The sequence below is a fragment of the Pecten maximus genome, chromosome 5, assembly GCF_902652985.1.
Source record: "Pecten maximus chromosome 5, xPecMax1.1, whole genome shotgun sequence".
NCBI lineage: Eukaryota > Metazoa > Mollusca > Bivalvia > Pectinida > Pectinidae > Pecten > Pecten maximus.
The window spans coordinates 4,403,363-4,423,522 of record NC_047019.1 but is presented as its reverse complement, the minus strand read 5'-3'; the positions used below and the strand labels follow the sequence as shown (position 1 = coordinate 4,423,522).

Sequence of the window (20,160 nt, the reverse complement as noted above, 5' to 3'; positions counted from 1 at the left end):
CTTCTAAGAAAACAGTTATTATAAAGATAAGCTCTATTTAATTAATCCCATAATTCATTTCACCGGAAATGTATTTTCCGGAAGAAGAAAAATGACTACTTGGCTGGTAGTGCACCAGTGTATACGTGAACAACTTTGTTTTTAACGAAATAAATGTTCAATTTAATTTAACAGACGGGCATCAGATATAACGCTTCATCTGATTTTGGCTCGTCCCACCCACACAATTTCACACAGAACACAACAGATTGGTCTCGTTCAACCAGTACATCGTACCTGAGGAGGGAGGAGGAGGAGGAGGGGAGGGGGGTGGTGGTGACCCCTATTCGCTGTCTATATTGGGCTCATCCTTTGGGGGTGATTAGCGCTCTACCACTAATCGAGGAAGGGGAAGGGATCTCTAAACGATCCTTTATTTCTGTGTAGAAATATATAATGATGAAATGAAGTGCCAAGGCTATGATCTCACTCCACGGTGTATGGGGTACCGCACCTTAAACTTTCAGAGGATTATGGCTAACATTGAAAACAGATGCTGGAATCAATATATTATTATGACTTCGTCCGTTTTACTTAAGTTATAACATATTCTAAGTTTATTTATTTATATATTTATTTTATTTATCTATTTTTTAGTTATTTATTTTTTTCAAACAATTTAAAAAAAAAAATACTCAAAGCCCTTTAACGTGTGTTCTCTGATATAAATATCAGGCGGTGAAATTTGAAAACTTTACCAAATCAGACTACAATTATTCAGTAAAGTCATAAAAATCGTGTGTGACTATGATATTTATCTCTCTCTCTCTATCTATATATATCTCTTGAACAGGATTGAAAATATCAAATTTAATTATAAAAAACCAGAAACACAAAAGGGAAACCTGTGTGAACGGCGATGAGTTTCAGGGGTCTGTGGTGTCATTTAGTTTGAAAGAGTTCACCAGGGTTCGCTTACTTCATTATCCCGCACGTGAGCACGTGCCAGATAGTGAGGGAGGGCCGGTATAGCCCAGTGTACGTCCAATGAACTGTGGCAGCTTTTGAAAACCTGAGATGCGTTAAATATTAAAAATCATTCACCGAAGTTGAAAAGGTAGATGAGACACAGAGGTGGAAGGAGAAGATAAAGGGAAATAGTGACTGATGATACATTAAGAGCTAATTAATTCAAATGTACCTCGTCGCCTCAGCAGAAAACTGTTAATTGTAATTATATTCATATGCAAAGAATCTTCATTCAGTCTTAAACTAATGCGATACGGGTAAAATCGACATCATCATAATTTGTAAAAGCTGGGCTTCTTACCGTGTTTTAGACACGTAATCGTAACTATCAATTATTTTGATTAAAGATAGGTAATATTGTTTAAGTGTATACCTTAACATTCATATATATATATAATATATATATATAAAATACAGAAAATTAATCTCCTCCATGACTAAATCACCGAAAAAAATCTCCTCCATGACTGAATTATCAGAAAAATAAGTATATTATCAATATTCAAAAATGTGTTGCATGTTTATGAGCTGATCGCCGACTCGTCTCCATTAAATAAATGAAACTGATGCAATTACAAACCTTAAAATTTTGATTTTTTTTATTTAGTTCAAGCTTTCATATTTTTTAACTTCTAGTTAATAAAAACCCGGTTATGAAGCCGACATTCCTAAAATTGCCACGTAATCAATGTATATACAATGGGTTTGGCCTGGTCGGGGTTTTAGGGAAAACAGATCTTATTTGAAACGTCTAATCCCTCTGATTCCAGTCAGCATATGTGTCTGTGTATGTAGCGCAGTCTGTATAGTTGTGAGCGCGAGACTTATGTAGCCTGGCTAGACCCCATCATTGAGGAACATTGGAACATCGCTCTGATGCGGGTGATCTGCCTCGGTGTCTATCGAAACGGCCATAGTATGGCAAGCAGACGACTTCACTGATCACACCGGCAGAGAGCGCGTGGTGCTATGGGATGCACGCGATCGTAGTTGCATCCCTTCTGCTCACTGACAGTCGGTCGTCTGCTCGTGCGACAAGGGGATAGATAGATAGATCTTAATGTTATCTTCTTCTCGCGTTTCTCCAACTGGAATCTTTACACGATTAGGAAAGGATCGGGCAAGTGATTTTGAAGGATCTAAATGAATACATTTTTGTCTGAATTGTGTTGGGTAAAAGCCCTACTGGTCTTGCCGTGTCCAATACACAGTGTTACAGAAGCTGAACAGAAAGTCCATTCTTACAATGCTCAGGTAGACCGTGATTCCTGCATTCCGTTACTTTATGAATGAAGACATCGGCTCGCCGAACAGGAATATCATTGTCGATACAGGATTAACATATATGGCTTCGAAACACATTGTAATAGAACTGTCGGATTAATTTATTTCCGGAATCATCTCTACTAGGAATATTTTGTCGCACATTTGTAATTCTTTTCAATAAGTTATAACATATTTTCATTCAGTGCATATGTAGGTATATTTACTTACCGGGATTTAGCACCAGTGTTCTAATTGGTTGAATAGCTTTATCTCAACTAGTAGAGACACCATAAACTTATATAATAAATACTTTATCCCACCAACGTGGGGACCGCCCGGAAACTTACCTGTCGAGGAGGTATTCCCGCAACACCTGTCTGACCAAACTCGACACGTGCTAGAAATCAACCTTAATTGTGCCAATCACATTCACATCTACGATCTCTGGAATCGGATTTTTAAATATTGTGTTATAATCTCATCTGTACAAGTTTCACCTGAAGTGTTGATTTGTTTATTTTTTTCTCGAGGTCCTCTTCCAGTGTGATGATCGTTTCTCGATTAGGGGTCGTGACAACATCGCGCTCCAGGTACCGGAGTCAAGTCGACAGCCGTCACCGACCTGGTCACAATTTTCCAGAAGAATGTGTGTTATAAGGTGCCTTTCGCCAGCCAAATTCTTGTACTGTGAAAAGGCATGGGACCATCTCGACACAATAAGATCGCGCATATTTTGGTGCTTCTGTTCGGATTAATAATATACGGTAAGTATATTTAATATTCCATGATAATTTTTTCTTTTCGTCTCTGTATATATATGTGTAAAATTGTCAATTTTTAATTTATTTTCTTTGCATGATGTACAGTTATGTATAAATTGTCAATGCATGATATTGTAAAAACCGTCTGTTCATATAATATTTTGAACAAATTTAAGCTAGGTTGCAGAAATTCCGTTACTGTGGCTGGCCCAGTTGTATCAAAACATAATATTAAGGGAATCTGAAAATTAGACAATGCTGTTTGGCCACCCCGCACCAGCAGTGATATTGTTTCAATGTTTGTTTCATCAAATCCGAGTCTATTTTACAATTTAAAAGGAAGATATGCCTGTTCAGTATATGTTTCGAGTCTGTACTCGGCGTGATTTGTATAAATTTATCTCGATGCAGGCGTTACATGGATTTTACGAAGAAGAAAATCAATTTGATATTTGCTGCATAGAAGATATATCAATATTTCATGAATGGTACTTTGTGTTCATTTTACTCTAGTAGGTCAATATTTAATGTATCTGAGAGTTTCCAATGTAAAGTGCTCTCTCCTTGCCAATGTGCTATTTAACGGGCAGAACGTTCCGGAAACGGCTTCGGTTTTAATACTAGGCTTCGCATGGGTCGTTGTGTGCTTTACAAAACAGCGAAGAATGTATTTCATCTATTGATACGCCAGATATGTTTACATATTAATAAAAGCAGATCATTGATGGTCTGGGATATGAAAATAATGTTACTATGTGATAAATAATTAGCAGGGAGATACGAAAAGCGTTGAGCGACACTAGATTAATCTCGCTCCGTATGACCTGCAGAACAGCCGTATTACGACATCTGTGACCCAAGATCCTATAAATGTACATACAAATCGATCAACGACAGTCAACACAAGTGTATGCAAAACACATCCGAGCCAGACGTAAAGTGGTCCGATAGTCGTCCAACGCCATGCCTGGAATCATCGCAAAGCGGTCTTGAATCCCGAGAGGCTTCCTTGCCTTCAGGTAGCACGTTGAAACATCATCTATTGACAAATGACTTGATACGAAGGAAGAAGCGGGAGCCGTGTACGTCCCTGCTAATGTAGATCTGGGATCAGGCAGCTTGATCAACGTAAAAGTCTGTGCCTCCTCCGATTTCATAGCAAAAAAAAAAACTGATGTATAGTTTTATGTAGAATTGCTTTTACATAAGAATACACAAATAGAATTCAGGGAAATGTTGCATCGCCATTAATGAATTTGAATGAAAGGAAGGCTGGATTTTTAACATGATTATTTTTTTCCCTTTTCCCTCTTATATGCTTCCTGTAAGAACCTCGCAAATAAGGATATGTTTGTTTTTATTTAGTATATAGCAGTAAATAGTTTCTGTTAAACACGGAAAGGGGAACAAAAATGAAAACAAAATTTACTGAATTTTCTCCATGCGTTTGTTTGCTTTAGAAGCATAACCGAGTATGGCATATTACGTCATAAATCTGGCCCTTAATAACTTGTATTGTCCATAGAACGTTAACTTAAACATAAACAAAACAATACGTTATACAGTAAATTATATTGATTGTGACAAACGAAATCATTCTGCAGCTTTCGGGTAGCAAATCATGGATTCCCAATGTCAATCTTAATATTGGTATATTAAAGCTGGCGGTATATATACATGTATTGTGTATTTTATAACTTTCGTACCGCTAAATATACGACATATCTGTCTACGTTGCACTTAACAAGATGAGATGTACACGTATCGGCCGGAGATCAATTTGACTTGTTACAATGACAGAATTCTGGCTCGCGGCTTGTATCTATATCACCCATGATTGTGGCGTACACTGGTTTGTACTTTGAAGTAAAAAACATTCCTGAGGACCCGATGTAGCATTATTTTGCAGGGGGTAGGTAAATGTATTGTTTAGCATATCGTGGAGTTGTGAATGCGAATTTCTTGAATTCTGGAAACTTGGACTGAAATACTTTTGAGTGCCATCCCAAAGGAGTTTGTTAATTTTACACTCGGATATCCTGTACACCCCCCCCCCCCTCATCCCCGACCCGACCCTCCGAGACAAAAACTTGATACATATAAAACTACTTGATGCTAAAACTAATTAACTTAATACTCCGAATATATAGCCATTTTATTTATACTCATTTATGAATGAAAAAAATATGTTTCAAATATTTATAACGCAAGTTTTATCACCCTCAGGATCTTTGAAGACAATACTCGCTGATCCAATTTCTTGTTTCAATTTACCATGCTCTCAGTGTTTCCGGTCTTAGCTGCCACACACACTCCCATCAAGAAAGAAGGCATGGAGTACAGACCTTTCTCTTCTTATTTACCACTAATTATATTATTTCCAATAGTAAATTTTCACGAAACTAAGAATTGAAGATTTTCGTCATATTTCATAACTTTTCCTTTGATATCTGTAGAGTTTATGGTATCATTAGAGGCATGGTAACTAATATCGTAGCCAAGATGTTATGATCTAATTTCACATTGCTTTGATTCACAGCCAGACAGTATTTCACGGGATCCACAATGCTATTGTTTAACCGTCGGCTACTGAGTGCAAAATTCGCACGGCTTTCTTTTCCCTTAATTAAGTGAAGATCCGGAAGTCTGTATTAATTTGGTTTTAGATTTAATTAAAACTGCTAATATACTTCCGGTTTTATCCATGAATCATTCTTCCAAAATCGCAATTTGAATTGTCATGTTAAGATTTTCCAAAAATTTGGGCGAGTTTTTTTTTTTTCCAAAATCAGTATGCGATTTTGATCTAACGTTTTGAAGATTTTTGTCATTTTTTAACGATGTCTATGTATGCCACTGTATTGGAGTTTTGAGCAAGATGCTGACATAGCGGCAATAGATTTTCTAGCAAAGTATTGGCTGAGGTTTTTTTGCTTGCTTTGTCCAAAATAAGTCTGTGATTTTAATCTACCGCTTTGAAGAGTTTTGTCCGTTTATCGAAGTCTAGGTATGCCAATGTATTGGGTGGGATGCTGACACAGCGGCAATAGCAAGCAATGTATTTAGCAATACGCCGCGTTAAAGGGGGAAGGGGAGGCGGAGGAGGATTCAACCTGGCGTTTTACACATCAATGAGGGAAATCGTCATTGAATCATGGTGAGTCTGCAATATCATCGAGCAGACATAACGAGTTAATGTATACAATATGCTGCACAATTTGTTTCCATACTGATAGCCGAAGAGATATCTTCCGTGCCTACAACACGTGTACATCTGAACATCATATCCTATAATTAAGTTTCCGGAAGTCTCACTTACGAGATCAAACATATGGTTTTACATTCACGGCTAGTAATAGTGTTTTATCCGCCAGAGGACGTCACGGAGTTCTGGATACATAGCATCCCCACCCCCCGGGATATATAGGATGGGACACCTGTGTATCAAAGTGTGTAAAACGCCATGTGAAGTTTACAAGATTCACCTCGCGGTTGCCAGTTGAACCGTCTGCATCAGTTCACAACGTTTAATATACGAGCAATTTGCAATTAGAAACTGTTCGTGGGTTAGTTTATCTACGTATTTACGCCTATATTGATGTTTATCTCGCCAACAGAGGGATGATGTAAAGTTGCAATGCATGCGTTACTTTATAGATAGCTAGTCTTGGCATTCCGGATTCTCACTCAGTCCGGCTTTCCTTTGTCAATTACAATTCTCCAATATCTAGCGCGTCACCATTTTACACAAAACTTGTACGTCTCTTTAATCTGACTAGTTAAATATTCCCAGCTTAAATTATCGTTAAGTTGACAGTCTTTGCTAGAGGTGTTTATGTTTGTTAATCTTCATTCATATTTATTTTACTGACACTTGTATACTTGTTTACGCTTTTGTCGATTCGTCAGCAAATTCTCTAAAGAAATAAAATCTAATTTATTGTTTATAAAATAGCAACCTGTTGCATTAGTACGTAACTTCTGTGTTTTATCTTCCAACAAAAAATTGGTATCTTCTCTAAACCCCGATGCATTAACGTTGTTTCAGCTGTTCGTCTCGCGCGCACGTGTCCTTCTGTATCAAATGGATATATATCACTGCATGATACAAGGTCAAGGTCGCTCGTCTGGTACATCGCTTAGGGGTCAAGGTCAATTATAAATATTTCAAAGATTAAAGGAAAACACCATGGCGCAGACATACTGTTTAAGTCTTTCAACAAATGTGTTCTTAATATGGTTTTAGGGTTCAAAGACGTGGATGATATATTAGCTGCAATGATGGAGGAAGTATGATTTTTTTTTATTATTATTTGTTTTATGTTAAATCGGTTTAAACGTTTGGAATATTTGACATTGAAATAGATATTTTAAAAATCATTTTTTAACGACAAGGAAACGAAATGCTAATTTTTAGAACACGCGGTCATAGTTTTTCGTTTTTTTGTCTTTCTTTTTTTCCGCCTTAAAGATCTAAAATTCTCCTCGGTAGTTAGGTGCATCAGGTCCATGCAAAATATATTGTCACCTAAATTTTTTTTTATAAACTGTCTCATAAATTTTGTGACAATTGAATATGGTTGTCGGCGGGCACATGACATGACCCCTCCTCTCCCCCTCCCAGTAATTATGTAGCCCCCCCCCCCCCCCCCCCCCCCCCCCCACACACACACAAGCAAACTCTCTCTATGAATTACATAACAATCAAATATATAGATTTAAACCTATTTATACGTGTACCATATCTGTGAATTTAAAAGATAGGATATCTGCTTATTCCTGATGTAATTTCCTCACGGCCCATCCGTCATCACATTAATTCTGTCATCACGATACTCTGCCAATAAAAGGCGCGATTTTTCTACGACCTGTTTCTTCCCTGATAATCTAAGACGCGCGTGATAGCGGGAACTGGAGCATAATTTGTACCAAAAATCTACTTTTTACACATATATGTTTTACTTCATCCTCTCGATCTGACAGTAGTCTTACTTGTGTAGTATACCTAAGACTGGATACTGGCCTCGCCAAAACCTAGTCGTATGAATCATAGATCTGAGAATGCACGTGCATTACACCAACCTTGTATAATATCTGGTAAGACAGTAGTTATCAAGTAGGTCTGTAATATACAGACGTTAAAAATATATTACACCTATGTCATTTCTAAACATGAAAACTACATTCATAAGACTTCGAGTATCCATCATAAAATTATCATTTATGTCAAACAAACCTAGCCCTTCCCTCGGATTTGAAATTTATAATATGTAAGAGTGGTATGTTGTTGGAAATTTGCCTCAAAATTTCAAGGTACTTAAACCAAATGTAAATTTTCAACATTAACGGCTTTTAATGTTATCATAGCATTATGTCAAGTGTGCCGAAGATTATTTTGAAATGTACATCGATTTTAGATCTAATCAGTTTCGAGTCCAGTATGTATACACAGCTGTATGGAACGGTAGAGGTACGTATTTGGAAGTAAACCAGTGATGAACCGATACGTGAAGTTATTCCGAGGAAGATGTCCACGGTGCCTTCTTTAATCTATTTCAAATAAAGATACCTTTTCGTTCTGGTTCCATCTTTCCTTGGTACTCGTTGTACACGTGGTTCATTTAAAATGTTTAAATTCGAAAATAGGCCAACCTGGATATTCTTGTTAAGAGTTTTCCGTGAATATTTGGTTATGTTTTAAGTCAAACACTCGAAGGTCCGATTTTTAAAATAAATATAATTTATCCTATTCTACTGAACCCATAAAATATTCTTAAAATAGCCTCCCGTATATTCTTACATATGGTATTCATCTACGTATTGCCCTCTGATATATATACATAACGCCTTTTCCTCGTCTGTAAAGCACGTGGAACTTCATTCCGAACATCAGGGTTCCACATTTTATTTCCAAATTGTACCCTTGAAATGTGAAAATATACATAAGAGTAATATTTCTGGTCAAAAGGTGCATTCGAATACAACCATTACTAAAACTCTATAAGAATGATGACATATGGCGATAGGATTCTTTGTAGCTAGAGTTTTGTACTCGAACCCACCCATTCAAATACCTCTTCATCTTAACACTAGAATCTGTGGTATGCAAATCATTTCGCTTGATTTGGTAATACTGCATAACCATTAACCTAAGTTACATTTGCTACAGTATATATTGTATCTATCATATTCAACTTGACGCATACGCTTACATGTATTTTTGTATTTTACACCTGTTAAACGAAAAAATCGCTCCCTGAATGGTATCACTTCCGGTTTTCAATTTAGAAGGATTTGTTAGCTGGTTTCCATGCTGGGTTTATCACCCCTTGAAAGCCTGTGTCATAACGAGGCGGGGTCACCTTGTAGTAGTTGGTGACTACTTCACTGAACAAAATACGGGAGACCGTCGCATGCCATCCAGTGCAATTAGGTTAAGGTGTCTGTGCCCAAGGACACGACCACAACACAGGCCGGCCCGTTTCTCAGCTTCCCGGGAAACACAAACCGACACGGGTAGGGAGCGTTGAACCACACACCTTGGATCTTTAACTGAGGTTATGTGGCCGGCGCTCTAACCGACTGTGCATTCGCGGTTCCTTTAAAAACGAATACTACATTGACAAGAAGAAGATACATATGGCAGGTGCGTTCGGTTCAGCACAAAACGCTACTAAACTTCCGGAACGCCTGGCCTTAATATTCACATGCTTATTAAGGATATTCGGGTCAATATTTCTTTGGATTATTTTTCAACATATTTCATTAATTTAAAGTTCGAATTGTTGTTTTTGACATCATTGTTTACAAATAGGCATTATTGTCCCTTGGTGTAGCTTCTTTGTTTACTAATCCGGATCGAATGAATACTTTCTTGGTACAATTTGTTATATTTGGAATGGGTGACCGCACATTGTATATAACTTCATTCTCATTCTATGATTAACTACCCTGCCACATAAAAGCTCCATATCTCACAATCCTATAAATAAAATAAGTAACCCATTAATCAGAGCTCAACAATCTTGTATACAGGAAAATTCGTAACACAATTTTAAATAATTTAGTACCGCTGTCTGGAAAATAACATACATGTACATGCAAATCAAGAGATATACATGTACATATGTATGTACAGTAATGTGTACAATCGTGTTTAATTCCAGTGTTACATACATATATACAATATCCTTAACATGCATAAATATGCATTTTATTACGAGTTGCGTTCATACTCGCATGACTTCACCTTACAAAAATGTTGCACTGGAAATCTTGACTAGCGTACACAAGCTGAACGATAAATTTAGTTACAATATAATATGATCGTTTTTTTTTCTCTCTCTTTTTTTTTAATGGGAAGCATTTGGTGAATTATTGTAAGGATACGTATACTAGTAAAGTATATATGTAACAGTTGCTATGAGTTTGGGCGAGGTCCAACACGGCTCATCCTCGATGCTGGCTAATATTTCTTATTATCATGATACGCGTTTTCGACATACATATTCGCGTGCCTTTCGTCTGTATTTCCGGACTTTCTGGATATCCCCCCATTACCTGTAGAATTCTATCTGTCTTGTTTGGTAATGAGAGAACGTGCATGCATTTCGACCTGCCATTTTGTTTTGTATAGCACATTATTGAGTAGCAATACGCTAGCGGTCATAGAGTACAGTTTCTCTCCCCCTCTCTATTTCCTATCTACCGTCCGTCCTTCTGGGAGCTAGGGAACCCCCACAATTATGTCCATGGTATATTTATATATATATATATAAATATAACTTCATCACTTTCTCGTAAACTTCCTCCGGGAAACTAAGCTAAATAAATAGCCCGTAATCCTATGAGTAGCGAAGTGTCTAAATCTCAATCCGCGTCCGCTCCGTGACCTGGTACACAGACGGTTCGGATTGCGGAATTAGCAGGTACATGCAACATGATCGTAATTTTATACATTGTTTATGAATCAAGGTTATGAACCGAGAGTTATTTTTAGAAAGTGTTTCAGGCTGAACTTTTAAAATAAAGTGTGTGTATACCAGCAAAGTAGAAAGGGGGATTTCTTTAGAAAGAAATTTTATAAACTTCTTTTAAATAAAATTTAAGCTCTGGTCACCTGTTTTAAAATCACTTGATTTTCTTTCACATGCGAATTAAAAGTCAATTATAGCGGTTTTTTTTTTTTTTTTTTGTTTGTTTTTTTTGCTTTCTTAGTTATTTGTGTTTTAGAAGGAACGATAGTGACCAGATAAAAAAGGTCAAAACTGCATCAAATTAGTATTTCTTCAATCTGCGTTATTAAAATTCATTCGCTCTGCTCTGTTTCAAATTAAAATGTGTTTTTTTTCTGACCTATTCAAAGCTTATTCAAATTTCGCTTCATTAAGCGAAAAAAGGGAAGAAAAAAATACAGAAAATGGAGCTTTGAAAACCATCGACAGTTCTAACCAGGTATTTTCATTGGTATTTACATTATCTTTAACAAACTACACAAAAGGTTAGTTACAACGCGTGATTTGAAAAAACCACCAAGAGCAGACGATATCCACATTATATTTCTCCTGCGTGATTTGATTTCTTCCAAGTCTCGTTATCACGAGATTTGGTAATTGGGTCAAATAACACTAGCATCTGCTTGCATAATATATCAAGTAGTTTATATTTCAAAGAAACGTAGAGTAAGATTAATTGCAGTTGTCCGTGAGAATATCATAACGGTCGCCAAATTCTTGTCAAAGCTCGATATAAATCTCCCAAGCATACAACATAGGGACTTGGCATGAATTCCCTATGACCCACGGTCCATATATACTTTAATACAGACTGGATGTTGACGAACTACCCTGACTTTGCCCGTTTAACGAGCATCCCATCTTTATATGTAAGGAGACGATTAGAAAGTAGTCACCGAAATTTAGCGAATATTTCCTTACTAGAAGAATATAAAAAGCATATATGTCTATAATTGATTGTAAGCTAATCGTTTCCCACGCCCATTTATTCCCCTTGATACCATGTGTCACCTACATGGCTCAAGTGTCCCTCTTCTCAGTTCCACCTCTCTGATATCGGAACTGCTGTGTGAGAGTAATGTTGTATGCTGTGATTGGATAATCAAATGCGAATGATTAGTGGTTAATTAGCGGGTAACTACCAGGCCCAATTAGTCGATCACACGACTAAGTTGTGTCCAAGGTCGCGGATATATTTTCATCCGTACTAACGGCATAAACTCCGGATTAAAGAAACAATGAAATGCTGGATTCGCGTTATCACGATAGATGTCGTAATGACTGCCGTAAAGCGGATAGATAATTCTTCTAGTTTTTCCGAGGTATCCATGCAGATATATATTTAGTTTCGTATTTTATCCTCGTTTTATCGATTTTCAGCTAGAATCACGGTTTCGTTTTGACGTCGATATTTTCTGCTGATTTTGAATAGAACGCACCCTTCATGAATGCGTCGTCATCTTTTGTTCTGAAACCTGTGGGGAAAAAACAAACAAAAACGAAAAAAAATGACCAAAAACAGACAAACAAAAGATTACATGGCAGTATTGTGCGGTTAACATGCAACAATGGTTTCTTTCCAAGCATTTATGAATTATTAGCATAGTTTGATTTTTTTTTAAAGAAGATAATTCTGAAAATGTGTGTTGACTGCCAAACATGTCAACTCATGTAAACTATTTCCATGTAAATTTCCTCTTGTGTTATCGAGAGGATGTTAGGGGAAAGTTTTAATTGTGAAACCCTGTCACTTTTATTGTAGGAAATAACCAGACGTATTATTGGCGTTCGTCTTAAGGTGCGTTAACTGCATTGAATTGGCTGTGTATCCGGCAAGTTAAATCGAGTGTGTGCTATCATACCCTGCCAAGTAATATTTGGTTACGCTTTTGACGGCACAAAATAATATGAACTCGCATCATCGTTCCATTGTCAGTTAGGAATTTAAAGGCTTTCGTAAGTATACCAACCAGGAATTTAAATGCGTTTTTTGATGCTCATGCTTTTGTAACAATTTTAAATTTTAATATCACAGGCTGATATTTATTGTGTTTTTGTTTTGTTTGTTTATTTGCTTGGGTTATCGCCTCGTGAACAGCCAGGGTCATTTTGAAGCGGGGTCTTATTGTAGTAGTTGGTGACTACACCACTTAACAAAATACGCGAGGCCGTCACTTGCCATCCAGAGCAATAAGGCTAAAGTGTAAAGTGTCTTACCTAAGGACACAACCAGGACAGAATAGACTGGCCCGTTTCTCAGCTTCCCGAATAATGATTTAATAATCTTAATAATTAACCTTACTCACTCGAGATGCATGCTTCCAAATTTATATTTTCAATCAGGGTTCTTCTATAATTTATTATATCAGATCAGGCCTAGTGACGATTGCCGAATGCCTAAATGAAAACCAAAACCAAAAAACCAAAAAACCAAAAAAAAAAAACAACAAACAAACAATTTAAAACAAAGCAAAAAAATACTACGGAGCCAGCACCGTGGCGTCATTAAATCATTTATGACGTCCTAATACTAAAAAGCAATTGTTGGTGTGTTCACTGATCAGCGTGTTCCTAAAAGTGATTTCATTGTTCTTGGTGACGTCGAAATCTATTGTTCTATTGTAATATTGTATTGTTATATTGGGCCCTGTACACTGGTTTGCGGTGGGCCCTGTCGACGGCGAGTATGATAATATGGCTATCATGGCCGAGGGCTAGCACGACTCCAGTAAATTTCTGATAAAATCGCCAGTCTCCCAGTCATTGTAAACATTTTATAATCCAAGTGCTCCCACTGTGATAGTTTGTCTTGTGTGAAATATCAAAAATATTGAATTAGACCAAAGTCAACAGTTCGCGCGATAACAAACGAAGATTACCGATAACAGGCGAGGTAAGAGTAATCAAAACGAGGCTTTATAATATAGTTGGTGCCTTTACCTTGTGAATGTGCGTAATCGCTATCTTCGTCACTCGTAAATTGAGTAATTCAAGGCGCATGTTATCAGTTGTTTATTTACAAACGAGGGAAGATTTTGTTTACCGATTACTTTAGACAACGGGTTGTAAATATTTGAATATTTATTACGCCGGTATTGAAATAAATATGAACAGAACGTCTTGATGCATGTGGGTGTTTCCGGCGAATGCCTCATCCATGTCGGTATTGTATCAGAATTACCTGCTAACACAGCGGTTTACCTCAACAATTTGGCAGGTAGGCTATTTGTTTGACAAGAAACAAACAATAAATATCTTAAGTGGCATCCACACCCAGAAACACGCCATCTTAAGACGATTCTGTTGTTTTCCGGCCCCAACTACGCCAAATACATCACTCATGTAATGCTATAGCAAATTTTAATTCCAGTAAGGCTCGGCCGAAATACTTCATTATCATAAAAAAACAACAAATAACGTGGCTCCATTTCTAAAAGTATAAATATCCTAATTCCCTGAACGTTTTCTATTAATTTAATTTGTTTAATTACAGTAAACATCTTGATCTTAAGATGAACTTGTCACCTTAAATCATATCATATACACAGTAGTTTTTGTTTTCTTTTTACTCGCCTTTCGACATATGTTATCAATACTGTTTTCGTATAAACATGGTTCCTATGGCGAAGCGTACACACGATGGACAGTGGGATATTTGATTAGATTAGCCATGTTCACAGCGGACTAAGAACTTTTAAAGGCGGAGGGACAAGCCCCTCTGATCCACGGCTGTTTCTCTTGCTTCCTCATCAACTTACCATTTTGTCCAGCCGAAGTTCTTGAACAAATATTCTTCAAATGCAATCATCATTCGCGGATGTATTTTTGATTTTATTGAAACGCAATTTAATGCAAATGTATCAGATAAAGAATGAAATGTTTTTGACGTGCATGTTTAAAAGAATTTATCATTTCAGTAGCTTTCTAAAGCTGTAGGATTTGTCCGTTTATACCTCAGATTGGATTTACCGTAATTGGACTCCCTGTTGGATGTCGGACTAAATTAGTGTTATAATTTAAGCCGGAACAGTTCCTCTTAAACATTCGCTGTTATAGATATGTTCAGCCGGTACCTTTAAAAGACTATCTATATACTATATACTTGTTAGTCAGAGGAACATCTTGGACATTAATTTATAACCATTTTAATCTTTGCGGCATAAACTGAAGACCGGAAACGTAGGAGCAGCTCCGACTCTAATTCTGTAAACTGTTGAGTGTATTTCAGTCTTTGGTTAATTTGATTGGCTAAATTGTAAGATATAAATTATCATTAGCATACAAAATAGCACAATTTGTATCGTAATTTATATATTTAAAAAAAAAAAGTAATGTACTAAATGTACGCACCAAGTCTGTCTGTTTTTTTGTAATGTTACGTCATACGGTCCGCAGTGACGTCATAAAAGACGTTTGAAATAATGTAGCGAACAGCTGTCATATTTCAATTTCCCATTGACCGTTGTCAAATGGCCCACGGTTATCATTTACTGATTTCCGTAATTACAGTACATATCAGTGTGCACGTGTTCCTAACAAGGCGAAGATGGATGGTCAAGCCACGCGCCTTGCGGGGTCAATAATGGTCATCTGTTCATTATACAAACGACCATTAAGAGTGGCCGAAGTATCGAGATCGACTATGAAATGTGGAGAATCTTGCTCCTTGACTGTCTCTCTCTCATCTTAGATATGCAAGTCGTTACCAATTGCAGTCATGCACTTAAAGCCGTGATGTTTTACCCAACTGACCATTGGTCAGTTACTCCGGCCATTCACTTTTGCCCTAAGTACGAGGTCGCAGAGTCAATTACTGAAATGTCTGCCACACATGCGCTTTTAAGTGCACGTGCTTTACGTGGACGGCGCGATGATGTATTCGACCCTTCTGTTGACGGGTGCATGTAACCATCTCGCTGATGAGAACGGTTTTAAAATGATTGGGAGACCTCCCCCATTCCAGACGCACTAAGGACATTGAGTATCCCCACTCTTGTACCCAATCACACGACCATCAATCAGTACGATGTAGTCAGCTTGGCCGGAGAATCCACAAACTAGGGTCATGACCAGGCGCGGTTGTTTCTTTAATACAGAAACAAAAGGGTAGCATGCATATATGCACCTTTTGTCCAAAATGACCAGTTTTGACCACACAATGAAAAGCTTTTACTACAATAGACTTATTGCAGGCGGAGGCTATGACGTACAACTGGCGTAGAAAACAGTAAAGTGACGCTGCCAACTATCGCCAAAGCATAATCATGTACATTCAATACAGAGTGCATTTACTCTGTGCTGCTTAAAATCACAGGGATTGGGAAGGTCTAGTCTAAGTATGGGTCATTTACAACTATTTTTTTTTTTTAATTTCTAATGGACCAATTTCTCTTTCTCCATATATGTAGTTTTTTCAAATTTCTATCGGCCATTAAGAGTTTGATATGTCCCCGGCCCATGGTCCATGCATGATGACTAGGACTAGGCCCTAGGGATAGCGAAACCATCCTGACTTAAACTAAAGATAGCTTCCACACAAATGTCCCTTTTTCCTGATGAACATATATTCTAGATTTAAGTGTATGACAATTGATTAATCATACCTCAGATTTTATCAACTTATCTGTTTGATTTAAACATATTTTATTGTCAAAACACAAATGGGTTAGACACAAGCATAAAGCTTATAATCCGTCTTTTCCGGTACAACATAAATGATGAAATGAATATACATGACCGAAAATAATAAAGACAATTTATTGATATGTTGTTTATTTATCTTTCAACAATCGAATATATAGAAATACGTGTTGCATATATATATATATGGGGCAAAGAAGTAATTCAAACAGTGTGGACAATGAGGCTTGTTAAATTTTCGAGGCAATCCGCCCCTTTATCAAAACACAAAAAATACAAATACAATCGCATAATATATATAAGAAGTACTGGAAATACAATAAAATACAATGAGAATAATGTTTCTCAATAAGAATTATGGATCCAGTGTTATCTGGATTATACTGTTTATATTACTTCTTTGACCCATATATATATATATATATATATAATGCAATGCTCTCTTGTTCATACGTGAAATGCATGAAAATCATACATTTTATATTTTACTTCCGGTGTCCCTGACACATCCGTTTGGCTGCATGTGACCCTATTGCAGCTTCGTCACAGTTAAAGAGGAAGATTTGTATATCATCATTTTACTTCTTGGTGGGTAAAATTTGAAGAGGAAGCTCAACTTCTTTGTCAAAGGGAATTCTTACTTTTATAAGTGAAAGTAACACCATTCCATACTGCGCGAATATCGATATGGACATGCATGCACGTGTTTGGAATAATACTTCAAACGCGTGCACTATCGAAGCAAGGCAGTCGATGCAGATCGCATATCATTATGAAAAGCTAGGTTGTATATCTTATCATAAATGTTATTTCATCTCTGGAGATCCCCGAAGGAAGTTTCGGAATATCAAAACTGTTATTCAAGATATCTTTATTTTTTGATGGGGGTGGGGGATGTTAACAACATAAAGGACAGCGATTCTCTCTGGGGAATGCCAAGGTTGATGTTTAAGGGAGAACCGGATACTCAATGGTGCGCTTCTCCGCTGAAAATAGAATGCACATTTCTTGTTTAAGTGCACACACTTGAAAATCTTAGAACTTGATATTCTGTCTTCAACTACGTTTTCTACCAGTAGATTTCTTCTCTGTGTAGCAAGCGGAACTTTCTCAATTTAGTTTTTTTTTTGTCTCAAGTGGTGAAAATGATAAATGAATGAATATAAATAAGAATTAAATAAAGAAAAATAAATCAGAAAATAAAATTTAAAAAAACGAATTATATTAGGATATATTAAAATGAACCTCGGGGAAAATATTTTTTAAAAATGTGGAATTTTGGTAATTGCGAAAATATAAATGACTATCAAAGTATGAGATTAAATCAAATATATTAGTATGAGTTAAGACCTCAGGCGCAAATTGAGGTTTGAATATGATTTAAACATATCTTTTTGTATCTTATTATATACAAGGGAATTGGGCACAAATTATCCAATTATATTAAGCCCTTTCCCTATATAGTTTTACTGATTTGAATTTAGTATGATAATACTGCAGATCACTTTAAAGGGCGAGTTTTGTACTATAGTTAGTATAGTGTCGGTCCAAACCAGACACAAAATTTGGAAATGACTTGAAAACAATATCGCCATAGAACCAACTTGTGGCAGACGGCGAGTATTATGTAGTAACAATGGGGATGAGACAATGCGCCAGGTATGCAGTAAGTTAAGTGCTATACTACAATATACACCTGTACATTCTGTAATCTCGTGCAACACCTACCAGAAACATCACATGACGTGTGTTCCTACACGGGATCAGACATCGTATTATATATCAGACCGGCCCTCTCTGATCTCAGTCCGACAAATTCTGCTAGCAGGTGAGGGCAGGTGAGGGCAGGTACTTAGTTGATGGGCCAATTACATTTCGTCCCTCCTCACGCGCTTCTAAAAGTCCTTTTTGTAAAGTGCCCATACATACAAGACCTATTACACGGAAGATGGACCGAGCTTTAAGCAATTGCTAAGTCCCCTGCCTATCTCATGTGCTCTGATGGGCCCCGTACTAAACCACGATGCTTTAATTAACATACATGTGTTTTGACATGAATCGCTACTTGAATATCTCGTATACTTAGGCATGAAGCAAGCTCCTCCCATTAACAGGGACATCGGTTTCCTTGTTTTCATGATGAATGCCACGAGATGAAGGGGTTTAAAACTGAAACATCACCAAATGTAACGCTGGAACAGCTAGGGGTAGAATGTATGTTGAAAGGTTGATAGAAGAATTTATGTAAAAACCGGTAATTACGAAGATTCAGCTTAAGGATTTCTTCAACATTTTACTTCTATTAAAGCATGCTTTGATATCGGAGCAACTTTATAAAGGAAACAGAATTACCCATTGTTAAAACCAGGATGATAATTTATGACCTTGAGTGTAATGTTGTTTATTGACCAATAATTCGTTTAACAACAACAAAATCCACTTCAAGTGCATATATATTATACATATGTGTTTTGTATCTGGCTCATGTTTTTTTTTTTTTTTGAAAATCAGGAGAAAATTGAATTACCATGCATCCCGAAATACAATTTTGGAATAATGTATTTTAAAGCATTCTAAAAATTGGAAGAGTTTCAAAAAATATACATACGATTAACATATCAAACTTAAAACCCTGGAGATATGACCGGGCTTGTAAGTCTCCGTAGTTCCCGCTGTTTTTCCGCACTCGAGTTTAATCCGCGGTGTCTGAAATAGCGGTATAGTGAAGATGTTCACTGAGAATAATAACTACTGACGGCAAAGATTACTCGTGAATTACGAGGAAAGAACGCAAGGTGTCCATGTAAATCCAGGATAAATTGAGTTCTGTACATAAGAAATCTTAAGATGCTTTATTTGTTGCCTAAATTGTTTATCTAAGTACATTTCTATCTATATAAAAAATAGTTATAAGTTGAAATGCGTATATTGTCAGGTCTTTTAACGGCGGAAAAACCATTTTCACCTAGAAAACTAATAAGAATTTCTGGCTATTTACCAGAAAATAATGATGCGTTATTGTGTTAACTTTGATTCGGAATCTGTCTGCTTTTCAAACAATTATTAGCTTTTTTAAAGTAAGAATCTACTCTACCTGACTTGAATTGCAAGGATGAAAATAATCATGCGTTATTTTGTTAGCTTTAAGTTGGAACATGACTGATTAAAAGTCATCTCTAGAATTTGGAGGAAGACTCCCGATTTTACACCTTTTATCTAGAATCAATAGCGAAACTTTTATTTTATAGTTCTTCATTTTTAAAAGTACAATTAACCCAGAAGAAAGAGAATCTTAAATCCGAATATTAAATGGTTCCTTTGTTAAAGGGGATTCTGTTTATTTTTATTTTTTATTTAATATTTGAACACTCCTGATACTCCAAGACATCATAAGCTACGGGATAGACACTTCGTTGTGATTACTGAGGATAGGGGTCCATTTTAAAACCAATCATAGGAGAAAAGTTGCT

General features: G+C 36.6%; 1 protein-coding gene across 1 annotated transcript in view; it reads left to right on the top strand.

Moving 5' to 3' along the window:
- Positions 1–1,958: 1,958 nt before the first annotated feature.
- The window catches only part of LOC117326713 (protein kinase C-binding protein NELL1-like), a 101,127-nt gene continuing 82,925 nt past the window's right edge, over positions 1,959–20,160 (top strand). The window contains exon 1 of the mRNA XM_033883436.1: positions 1,959–3,038. Coding sequence (XP_033739327.1) covers positions 2,972–3,038 — 67 coding nt within the window. The 5' untranslated portion in view covers positions 1,959–2,971. The remainder of the gene's footprint in view (positions 3,039–20,160) is intronic.